General features: G+C 33.5%; 1 protein-coding gene across 1 annotated transcript; it reads left to right on the forward strand.

Moving 5' to 3' along the window:
* Positions 1-1,024: 1,024 nt before the first annotated feature.
* On the forward strand, positions 1,025-9,139 carry LOC127735742 (uncharacterized). The gene is made up of 3 exons (XM_052246027.1): positions 1,025-1,172; positions 6,105-6,289; positions 6,622-9,139. The coding sequence occupies exons 2-3, from the start codon at positions 6,112-6,114 to the stop codon at positions 7,581-7,583; spliced, it is 1,140 nt and encodes a 379-aa protein (XP_052101987.1). The 5' UTR covers positions 1,025-1,172; positions 6,105-6,111; the 3' UTR covers positions 7,584-9,139.
* Positions 9,140-13,319: the final 4,180 nt, after the last annotated feature.

Raw genomic sequence — 13,319 nt, forward strand, 5'->3', positions numbered from 1 at the left:
ATAAATCTGCTATTAAAGGGGCGCAGTTAGTGCCCATAGGAATACCTACTACCTGACGATACACTTTATCGCCGAAACGTACATATATGTTATCTAGGAGAAAATTTAAAGCTTCAATCATATCCTCACATTTCCAGTAAGTGTATCTAGCATATTTTCCTTTTTCGTTACAGAAAAAGGCTTTAAACGAGTTACAGCAAATAAATTTACAATGAGATTTTTCAAAAGACCATTTTATTAAATATGAAAACTTTTTTCTTTATTAGATTATCTGTTTGTTTTGCTCACACATTGTTGTCAATATAATGGAATTTAAAGCGACTGTCATACAAGAGAGGCGAAAGATACCAAAGGGACATTCAAACTCATAAGTCATACAAGTGAGAAGTCTGACTAGCTATAAAACCAGTTTTAATCCACAATTTTGTACATAAGGAAATGCATGTACCAAGGCAGGAATATGACAGTTGTTTTCCATTCGTTTGCTGTGTTTGAGCGTTTGATTTTGACATTTGTTAAGGGACTTTCCGTTTTGAATTTTTCTTGATGTTTGGTATATTTGTTATTTTACTTTTCATTCAATTGTGAAATTAATGATATTTTGTATTGACAAACTTAGGTGTTGACAGGACAAAACATTTTGGATCCGAGTATTGTGCTAGGAGCAGGTTCTTGTTTAAAATCATTCATAGTAGTTGGGGAAACTCTTAAAAATTATCCCTATGATCCAGAAAATAATATCGTTTCACCTCTTAGCACATCCGAGTACAGATAAAATGTCGGCAGTCACGTACACATCGAGATAAACATATTCAATGACTTCCCAATGTCACAGCAACTCTTAGTTATTTGGTTTTTTTTTGTTTGTTTATTAAATCGTGAATGGAAAACGTATCCGATATTGGTTGTTCATATTGTTCATTGTTGGTGCTTATAAACATGATTAAGTCATATTAAGTTTCGAGTTGTATACTAAGTAGAATTGAATAGAAGTGTGTACCATGTGTACGTATTATAAACTTCTACGTAATATCCTTGTTACTTAAATGAATCGATATATATGCATAACGTCGTTGACCTACTTACACGATTTGCTGTTTTGATATGCTAATAATATCTTGTTATTAACAGTACGTGGATAATACAATATGTAAACAATTTCTTACAAGCAGGTAACAATAACTTTTATTGTTTTGAAATCAAATAATTGTAGATTTCTAATATTCTGTTACAGTAAATACCTTATTTTATAAAATGTTGGACTAAAAATAATGTGTTTTACTTTTGGGACAAGTTAAATGTGTTGAGACATATCCGTGTGCATATTTTATGTTTAGATAATAAGCCTATTTTTCATTTTTTAAATGTATTTGTTTATATTTCAGTCATATTATTCCTTTTATTCCTATTCCGTTGCCATTCTGTAAACGCTGGTGAAAACTAACTAGTTCATGAGGGTCTTGATGGGGTTTACAGAATAGAGACTAATGGGCAAAAAGTGCAGAATAACTAGGCCCAACAAATAAAAAAAAGAGAAAAATAGGCAAAATACAGAATAGAGAATAATGGGGTGCTTAAATATAAAGTATAGAGAACAATGGGTAAGAAATATAACTGAAGGATAGAGAAAAATGACATATAAAAAATTGATGAATACAGAAATGAAGGACCCACATCCAACCCCGTACAGGTGTCTGCTCCGACGTCAGGGTATTCTGATTACCGTCTCTACTTTCTGTTTGTTTTCCCCAAACAATTACAATTGAAGTCTTTTTGAAATTTGGTTGAAGCTTAATTAATTCATCTAATTTAGTCAAGCATGATCGTGTGATTCCTCTTTGACGATGACATGATCGTGTGATTCCTTCTTAACGATATGGCATGATCGTGTGATTCCTCTTTGACGATGACATGATCGTGTGATTCCTCTTTGACGATGACATGATCGTGTGATTCCTCTTTGACGATGGCATGATCGTGTGATTCCTCTTTGACGATGACATGATCGTGTGATTCCTTCTGAACGATATGGCATGATCGTGTAATTCCTCTTTGACGATGGCATGATCGTGTGATTCCTCTTTGACGATGACATGATCGTGTGATTCCTTCTTAACGATATGGCATGATCGTGTAATTCCTCTTTTACGATGGCATGATCGTGTAATTCCTCTTTTACGATGGCATGATCGTGTGATTCCTTCTTAACGATATGGCATGATCGTGTAATTCCTCTTTTACGATGGCATGATCGTGTAATTCCTCTTTTACGATGGCATGATCGTGTGATTCCTTCTTAACGATATGGCATGATCGTGTAATTCCTCTTTTACGATGGCATGATCGTGTGATTCCTCTTTTACGATGGCATGATCGTGTGATTCCTTCTGAACGATATGGCATGATCGTGTGATTCCTCTTTTACGATGGCATGATCGTGTGATTCCTTCTGAACGATATGGCATGATCGTGTGATTCCTCTTTTACGATGGCATGATCGTGTGATTCCTTCTGAACGATATGGCATGATCGTGTAATTCCTCTTTTACGATGGCATGATCGTGTAATTCCTCTTTTACGATGGCATGATCGTGTGATTCCTTCTGAACGATATGGCATGATCGTGTGATTCCTCTTTTACGATGGCATGATCGTGTGATTCCTTCTGAACGATATGGCATGATCGTGTAATTCCTCTTTTACGATGGCATGATCGTGTGATTCCTTCTGAACGATATGGCATGATCGTGTAATTCCTCTTTTACGATGGCATGATCGTGTGATTCCTTCTGAACGATATGGCATGATCGTGTAATTCCTCTTTTACGATGGCATGATCGTGTAATTCCTCTTTTACGATGGCATGATCGTGTGATTCCTTCTGAACGATATGGCATGATCGTGTGATTCCTCTTTGACGATTGGATGATCGTGTGATTCCTCTTTGACGATGGCATGATCGTGTGATTCCTCTTTGACGACTAATGTATTTTTACTGCATGTTACATGTATAAATGAACAGGTACACATTAATCTACGAGTGAGAGTCACTGCTTCTTGTTATTTAGTACCAACCTATTTTGTCTACAAATTAGTATGCATTTTCGGATCAGTCTGAAGACATTATTGCTAATTTTTAAACAACATAATTATTGTGCGCAGTACTTCGCATCACTCGGAAACGAAATGTATTAGTTTGTATCTGAAAGGTATAAGTACATAACTTAACTTTCTATGTGTGTTTTGCTTGCTACATCATTCTTGTTCACTTTTATATAAATATTCAAACATTGTATAATTCTATATAACAATTGCAATGTTGAATCATCTTTTAGCAGTTGGTTTTATGTTCAGCAATGCGACATCATGTTGTTTGAATCTGAAAGTAACCTCTCACACTCAAACTATGGATTTAGTTTAAGATTGAAAATACTTTGTTTTCCTCGGTCAAAGTTGGTCCCTTTTGCCTATACAGGTCGCAATTTATTTATCCACCTTTGAGCGTTGCAATTTTTTTACACAAACATGATTGATTGTTCGTTTGGATATTTGTGTGGCATATAATACGCAAATATTCCTTGACGCCTTTCCTTGTTCAGGACATGTGACCGTATACAACATTTCTCCGGATTTCTATATTTTACCCATGTACTTTTATATAAAAAAATAAGATGTTATGATTACAAATTAGAACACTATCTAGCATATAATAAAGAATAACGATGTGAATAACTACGGGCCTTCAGTATTGAGCAACCCCATACCGTACGATCAGCTGCAAAAGGCCCCTGAATATCAAGACATTACTTTAAGCGAAAGTCAACTATGGCAGACGAAAACCCACTGAACTACAGGTTCTTGACTTGAGACAGACACATAAAGAATGTGGAAGGTAAAACATGTTTGCGAATCACGAAAGGTATTGGACAAATCTTCACTTCGACCAGATATTTGAATTGTGCAGCATTTTTAAAGGTTTGGTATATCTATTTGGAAAGTCTTTCGATGGAATCATTCAGATTTAGGAGCTATTTTCATAACCTACGTTACAACTTTTTCAATGTTCAACCCACCATTTTTTCTTTAAAATGTCCTGTACCAAATCAGGAATATGGCAGTTCGTTTCTATGTGTGTTGGCGTTTGTTTTTGTTGCACTTCGGTGTTCCTGTTGTTCCTTTGTTTTCCTCTTATAGTTGATGTGTTTCCCTCGGTTTTGGTTTGTAACCCGGATTTGTTTTCTCTCAATCGACTTATGACTTTTGAACACCGGTATACTAGTACTACTGATGCCTTTATTTATAATACATGCTCGTTCTGATCATATACCATGAATATCCTGTGTATGCATCTTGTCTCGCTCAATGGTTCGATTCCCACCATTTTCAACTCCGAGTTAGTGTATCGACACCTTTATTTTTAAAAGAGATGGAAGGGATTTCCATGTTCAATTACTACACTTGAAGGTTCAAAATGCATATTTCACTTTTATATCCGTTAAATAGTATTTTACACTAATGTGTCTAACTTTCCAAACAATAAATTATTGATAACCTCGAAATAGAGAAAGGTTTCAAACTAATATAAATGAAAATGAAATATCGTATGATAAGAATACATTAATTATAAGATATGAGAGTTAATAAACTATATATTATCATTTAGACAATCTGACTGATTTATTCAAAGGGGGACGCACTGAATTATTAACTAGAATGGTTCAAGGTCTTTAAAATAAATAAAGCACCAAGGGAGGCCATTGCTTGAATTTTAAAATGTTTCAGAAGAAGAGACACGGAGAAACGCTTTTGCTGTACATGCGTTTCGACAACCATTCTGCTAAATGCTAATCGCTTCTTCTCATTTTTATACGACCGCAAAAAATTTTGCGATCGTATATTGGGATCACGTCGTCGTCGTGGTCGTCGTCGTCAGCGTCGTCCGAAGATATTTGGTTTCCGGACAATAACTTTAGTAAATCTGTAAATGTAAATAGAAATCTATGAAATTTAAACACAAGGTTTATAACCACAAAATGAAGGTTGGGATTGATTTTGTGTGTTATAGTCCTAACAGTTTAAGAATTAGGGGCCAAAAAGGGGCCCAAATAAGCATTTTTCTAGTTTCCAGACAATAACTTGTGGAACGGTGTATGGATCTCTCTGAAATTATACCACAAGTTTCCATACCACAAAAGGATGGTTAGGATTGGCTTTGGGGGGTTATGGCTCAAACCGTTTAGGAATTAGGGGCAAAAAAGGGGGAAAACAAGGGTTTCCTGGTTAATGGACAATTAAAAAAGTACAATGTTATGTTTGGATTACCTCCCTTACACTGCTTTTAAATTATGTATAAAGAAATGTTGGATTGTTTGAGGTGATTAGCTGTCAATTTATTTTTAGAAGTTACTATTTAAAAATGCTGATTAAGGAATATTAATTTTAGCCATGATTATGTATGTCATTTCTATTTTAAGACTTTTATAATGTATTTAAATGGGTAATTATGGTTGCAAACTCCATTAGAAATTTGAATTGAGATTATGACCCATATCTTGAGGGAAAGAATTTTTTTGGGGGAAAAAGGGAGGGGGAGAAGTGAAAAAAAAGGGGGGGTAAAAAAAGAAATTGTGAGGGGGGACCATTTTTTTTCTCATTTCAGATTTCAGAAAATAAAAAGAAAATTTCTTCAAATATTTTTTTTTTGCCAAAAAATGGGGGGGGGGGGGGGGGGGGTAATTTTTTTTTGTAGGGGGGGGGGGGTAAATTCGCAACAGAATAGTGTATTGCACAAAAGCAAAAAATTCATAATTAAATTCAAATCAAATAACCAATTCTAAGTTCTTTGACTACAGTTATTCTGTGTCAGAAACCTATTATGGGTCAAATATTTAATTACAATCCAAATTCACACCTGTATCAAGAGCGAATATTGTGTCCATTTTTGACCCAACTGTTCAAGGTTGGACCTCTGCGGTCGTATCCAGCTGCGCTCGCGAAGCAATTTATTAACTATAACTTTAACTGCATGGTTCATGAAGCAAACTGACCAAATTTATATCAAAACACGCTGTTGTTATTTTTAACGAATGTTCTTCTTTTTTCAGCCTTAAGATGGAAAGAAAGTCGGATGAAGCTTTGAATTGCTGTAAAATTCCTATATTCAATGGACAATGTACATCTTGGGAAGACGGACCAAATTATCTGCCATTTTCAAAAAAATATCTTAGATCTTTGGATCTGTTTTCCTCAAATGGAAAGACAGCAGATATAACTCCCAAAGAAAACGAAGGTAGGCACATTATATATATATATATATACTACTTATCTGATATAAAACTAAAGATATGTTGTCTGGTTGCTTATGAAGCATTTTTTCCGACAAAAACCAAATGAAATAAAGTGAATCAATTTAAATGTTTGGTTGACCGCGCGGCCTTCAACAATAGACACAGGCATCTGTTATTTTCGGCATAAACCCTTCTGATACTCTGCTATCATATTTTGTTTTGAAAAAAGTCTTTGCTATAACAAGGAAATTTTCATGGAAAATACAATTTGTTGAAAGTAAGGTCGTGTGCACACGTATAGTAATTTCGTCTTCAAAGTTCTCCTCTATTGTAGATACTACCAATTTAACCTTCAGGTCAAGGACAAATTCGTTTCCGCAGACTGCCAAAACAAGAAATAATAAACAACATGCAATTTCTGAAGAAATTGATAGGCTAGGATTAACTGCTGAATCGGTATATGGTGATAAAAAATCTGAAATTGACGAAAATGAAAGTAATTTGAACGAAAATAACGACAGTCGTTTTTCGACAGGATATACAGGAAGTAAATTGTTAAAAGATGTCCAAAATGTAACAAAGTATTCAAGTTCGAGGGAAGACAATTCTTCCAAAGAGAAAAATGCAGGGGAAATTAGAAGCGTCAATATAGAAAAAAAGCTTAGCGAATATGGACATTTCGATATATTAGATATTAATAACATTGCCGCTATTCCACGCAAATCATCTACTAGCACAGCTTTGCAGAAAGCGAAAGGTTGTAATAGATATCAAGATACCTTGGGATTATTCTGGATGAATGAAGATACTTTACCATTAAGCTCACCAATGATGGATAGAAAGGTTAATGCATGTAGTGCAGACTCAGGATGGTCAAGTGACCCAGGTGATCCACAGAAAATAAGACATAACAAAAGGCTATCAAAGAAAAGTGCGCAAAATCAGATCGCAGGTGAACGTTCAAACGTTGAAGATACCAAATCTATTCAAGTTCAACCTGAAAATGAACAGAGTACAATTGACATTAAAAAAGGACACATAACGAAAATAAAACATTCTTCAAACACAATTGAGACTAACAATTCCTCTAAAGACCAGAACTTATCAAATATTAAAACTTTTAAAAATAAAACAAATATAGGATCGAAACACGTGACAGCCGAACATCACGATAGTGGGGAGGAGGATATTCATGAACACACTTCTTTCCAGAAACAAACTTTACAATGGGTCTCGACTAGCAAGGTTCGACAAAGTAGACGTGAACACAACATGCTTTCTCCTCCAACCTTTTGATGTATTAACCATAATGTTCCGTGTATGTTTATCCTCTGATATGAATTTTCAATGTTAAGAGTGATTTATTCTTACTTCCATAACTTGGAGAAGTAAAGAAGTTGTGTTTGGTACAGTTTCGTGGGGAGAACACTTTCAATATGTCATGGCTTTACTGTATTTGCTGTTATGTATTGGTAATCATGAATAGCAATTTTAACTTTTTTATGTACCAATATGAAATTTTTGTATCATCCTGATTGTCCTAATAAGTTAAAGAATTGCAATTTTTCCCATAGAGTGTTGTGAATGTTCCACATTATTGTTGAGTTTTTATTAATTATTAAATATCACATAATCAGGTTATTTGATCATACACAAACCCAAATTAACCTTCAACAAGCGCAACATTTATCATTCTGGAGTTCTATTCCACGATTATTTGAAGTCCGCCAAAACTGCTGGTGGTAAATTAAAGTTCCTATAGCAAATAACTTTCTTATTTTGAAATATTTCTGTAATTTCAAAGCATTGAGTCAAGCAGTTCGTCTAATCACAAATAAAATGAAATAATTATATAAGTACCAATAAAATAAATTGTCATGTATGTAGATCATTTGACACTCGGGAGCTTCCCATAAGTAAGTCAACGTTTTACTTGTATAAAAATGTTAATTAGAGGCGGACAAGTTATATACATAATATATGTTTTCATGATATTGTTTTTGTTTATTGTTTATCATTGAAGGTCTTTGATCTGGTACTATCTGTACCCTTCAATATAAAAAAATAGATAAGCATTGTTAATCAGTCCATGAGTTGATGTAGCCGGGTAATCTATAATACTAAGAGAACGAATTTTCAGGATTTTAATGAAAACTTAGCTCTAACTGAACAATTATATACAGTTTAGATTGTGCATTTTGTGTTCGCATAAGCATACATACTCTTCAAGGCAAAAGCTTTCATCGAGTTTATTTGCAAATGCTTTTTGTAGGCACTTTTGCAAATTAAATTCTCCCATCTAGAAATTTCTAGTATTCACAAATATTCGCACTCGAATGAAACATAATTAATATAGATTGTGCTATCTTAATATTTTCATTGGTTTCATAAAGTCATTTACAATGTTTGTGTGAGTATGTTCGTTATAAAACAGATCCTCAAACAGTATATGCAAGACATATCCTGGACTAAGAATCCAATTAAGATCGCTAATTAAGCGTTGATTGAGAATTGAGTAGATTAATTGGTCTATTACGCTACGACAGAGGCTAATGATGTCTATTTCGTATCCCAGTAGTATCGTTGCCGCATGAAACTAGCATGAAATGAGTATAGGAACTATTCAAGCGACCATACGTTATTTGAACAATAAACTATCTTCAGTCTATTGAGGGAGACATCCTTATCACGTCTCTTTTCCAAATGATTCGGATGAAGTAATGAAGCTTAGTGTATTTTATTAGGCATAATATGTTATAATCAAACAATTTATACGAATACTCTAAAGCATTTCTTTATTAAAATTAACCGGGATTTACTGAAATGGGGAATAAAAGTATTTTATTTTTCTACGTCGGATTATTTTACGCCTTGTATTATGGCAAAAGATATATGCTGTTATGGATCTCGGCCCACACCTCCACACCTATCTCATAGGACAAGCCTGGATGAGCTATCCCTTGGGTTGTCGTCGTCCGTCAGTTAACTGCAGATTTAAAATTCCGAATCACCTCTAAAACTACTCTTAGATTGGCAGGAACATTGCAAAAATAGGTACAATAAAATTTCCTCATTTTGTTCTAATCGGAAGAAAAACATGGCCACAAAATGCAATCATTATTGATTCTGTTTGGTCTATTTTGAAAGTTCTCCCCTGATAAACAGAACTAAATCTATTGAATCTTTAGTCGAATGATGTTTGGGAGACCTTTTACAAAGATGTCATAATTATTCCGATATGACGTATGATATGGCAATTACCTTTCGGCCGGCAGAAGTTCTCCACATACAACAACAAGGCATTGTATGTAGGTACTTTGACCCTTCAGAAAGAATCATCCTTTCGAGATGCCCATGATTGTGTGCAACTGACCCAATGGGAAGTAAAATTCTCATCTTTCCTAATATAAATAATAGATGATATGTACCAAACTTGCCAAAAAATCTAATTTAAAATTTCTTATATTTCGGAATGTTTGGCCCTTAAAAGAGGGGCGAAAGATACCAGAGAGACATTCAAACTCATAAATCGAAAATAATCTGACAAAGCCATGGCTAAAAAAAAAAAGACAAATTCGTGCTTTATTTGGCCTTTTATCTTTTGTGATTCGAGCGTCACTAGTCTAACGAGTCTTATGTAAACGAAACGCGCGTCTGAGTGCAAAATTATAAGCCTTGTATCTGTTTGATTTTGTATCAATTTTTGAACAAATATATTCTTCAAAGTTGTTAAATTGATAAAAACTTGGCCACCATGCAGAGGCAGTTCTTGATTTTGATATGTCAATTCTTTAACGTCTTCTTCTCTGAAACTTTAAAAAATGTGTATGAATGACGATTGGGACGATTTATTCCCGATTGTCCCACTTTTTAAAATTTTAGAGTTTTGATTGCCTGATTTTATTACGTTAAATGTTCTTAAATAGAAACTATAATTATAGTTTTTCTTTTACAGTATCAAATTTAAGTAGATTAATATATGAGCATATACTTTAGTAGTTGATATCAATTTTATAAATGTAAACACGAATTGTTGAATAAATCATCAATTAAAATGCACTTTTGATTAAACAATATAACATATTTGTTATAAAAAATATTTCATGATGTTTATTTATAAATCAAATATCAATATATGTTTAAAATTTAAAGCGATTTAAATTTTAAACACATGCACGCACTTTTTTCTTCTTTTCGTTTTTATAAGCGCTCAGACTGGAAGGTTTGGATGTAGATATAAAAAGATGTGGTATGATTGCCAATGAGACAACTCTCCATCTAAGTCACAACTTGTAAGGAGACTATTAAAAAAACATTTACAATAACAATATTACAAAAGCATTAGCTATTTTGTAACCTAATCATTAGAATTTACATCATCAATTTAAAAATAGAGGGCAAGATCTCAACCTACAATATCTTTTTGGGAGAAGAGGTAAATGTGACTCAGTAATGACATTAGTGTCCTCTGAACATATACAATTTCATTAAAAAGATGAACTTATTTCGGTGTAATGTCCAGTGGCAAGTTATATGCATAAGCAGGACGAGATGATGTTGATGTTAGATGAATATGAAACCTTCTTTGAATAGAAGTATATCGACATATCAAGCCTGATCTTTAATGTGCTAGTAGTCAAGGTAACAGTCCGCAGGAAGACATGTCACCCTACACAGACAAATTTTCTGACTCATGGCCGACCAGTCTTTGCTCTTACTTCAAAATGCAGCATGCTTTGCGGAGAAGAAGCAAATTCCAACTTTCCATTCTTTGGTTTGACCCGGTCAGGGTTAATTCCTTTTTACTGTGTTTAAATGTTAGACCAGATGTCGATAAAATTGACATAGCTGCACATTATTTCGAATTTATGTTTATGATCTTCTAATTCAAGGATTTTCTTATAAATGTTCTTAAAAAAAAACTCTCCCTATTTTTGTTCGCTTGATTTGAGCGTTTACTGGAATATGTATTATCGCTATTTTACGAATTGTTCCTTTGAGCTTGCTGACTGATAATTTCCGTTCTCAGCGGAGTCGAGTGATATGAAAACGGAGTCGAGTGATATGAAAATTATCGCTAGAAACTAAGGGAACACGTGCCGTTGTCAAGGAAATTAACAACGTCTTCATTGGTAAAATAGCGATAAACAGATTATCATTGGTCATCTTAACTCGATTGCTTTTCTCGCTTTCGCCGTGCCGGCTCAAGCGAGAAAATCAATCTCGTTGAGATAACCAAAGATAATCTATAATTATTTTTTATTGTTTTATGAATAAATTTGTTATCAGCCTAAAATCTATCAATTTGAGAACAAATCCCTGAAATTTTGTAACATGTAAAATTATTCGTTTATCTTTGTATTTCTCTTAAAAAATCTTTTTTTTTTATTTTATCCTTGATACTTTTTTTAATTACAATTTTTTTTCAATTATATATATGATTAATTTACAATTTATGTTATTGGAATCTATTTAATCTTTTATGTAGTCAAAATATATTTTTAATACGCCCGTCTTTTAAGACGGGACGCATTATGCTATATCGTTGTCCGTCCGTCCGTCGTCAACACTTCTGACTATAACTCAAAAATTCTTTAAGCAATGTTCATGAAACTTGGTGAATTGTTTATTCATATTGACATAAGATCCCTTTCGATTTCTAAAAAATTCTGATTTTAGGTTTTGGAGTTTTGGGACTTAATTCATAAAAAAGGGGGAAACGCTTTGAGCAGTTTTCATGAAACTTTGGTGACTTGTTTATGTCTATTGAAAATAAGCTCCCTTTTATTATTATTTTTTTATAAATTTCTGAAATGATATGGCGGATTTATTACTACTATTTTATTTTATTTTATTTTTTGTTGTTGTTTTTTGTTGTTTTTTTTTTTTTTTTTGGGGGGGGGGGGGTCTATTTGAGCATTGCTCACAGTATTTTTAGTTAATCATACAGATTCATTTAAAGCATAAATACGAGCTTAAATGGCGACGGGCGTATCATACGCTCATAGCGCAGCTCTTTATTGTATTAAATTGATCTTTATTTTGACACCAGTTTAACAAAATATCACAAAACAAAATAAAAATCGCTATCAAAACAATTCCCTTTTGTCCCATATTTAAATTTCCCTATTGTCCCCAAAACATCTTCTAGATTGTCCTACAAAATTTCATTACTTTCTTACCTGTAATTTTAAAATGTGGGACAATCGGGAAGACATCATTGGGACACCCTAAACTTGTAATGTCAATAAATACTACAACTCCATTGACTTGAACAGTATCCAAATTTCTATCATAATACATATAGGTTTCCAATGCAACATTGCTGTAACTTTATTTCATAGACATAAGACTTTAACAGTTTCTCAAAATATAATGAAGTCTGATTAAAAAGAGAAACCAAGATTTCGTTAAATGGAATTGGATATCCTGCATTTATCATGATTTTCAATAACATATGATCAAATAGCTGAAAGACCCCCTCCTAAATTATTGAAAGCTATCATTCTGCATTGACAATAATATCTTTGTGTAATTCGGGCTAACGCCTTCATGCGGTATCTAATACTTGCTAAACGTAAATAGTCTATAGGTTAGTAAACATTTGTATGACAATAATGTGATAAGGTCACCACTGGACAATGTCGATGGCCTTCAGGCTTTTTCCGTCGTCCAAAATAAACTAACCTTGAACTGCTATATAACAAGTTAAAGTGTTTATCCAAGGAATATTACCAAACTTACTTCTCAACGGCTGGTATCAATGTAAGTACATTTAGTATATTTTTGCATACAAATGCATGGGTACTAACTCAAATGTAATTTTACTATTGAGTTGGTGGTATTAATGATAATATAGCCCTTTTGTGATTAAGTGTCGCATGCGAAGTAGAGTCAATCAGTGATGAATAACCCCTTCCTTCCGCGAAGTCATCACATTCAACTCAAAATCGATTTGTAATATTCAAATGTGGCATTAAAATGGTATTACAAATCATTTAAACCAGATATCTAAAGTATTTGTTATTCACT

Source organism: Mytilus californianus, unplaced genomic scaffold (assembly GCF_021869535.1).
Source record: "Mytilus californianus isolate M0D057914Y unplaced genomic scaffold, xbMytCali1.0.p SCAF_3, whole genome shotgun sequence".
NCBI lineage: Eukaryota > Metazoa > Mollusca > Bivalvia > Mytilida > Mytilidae > Mytilus > Mytilus californianus.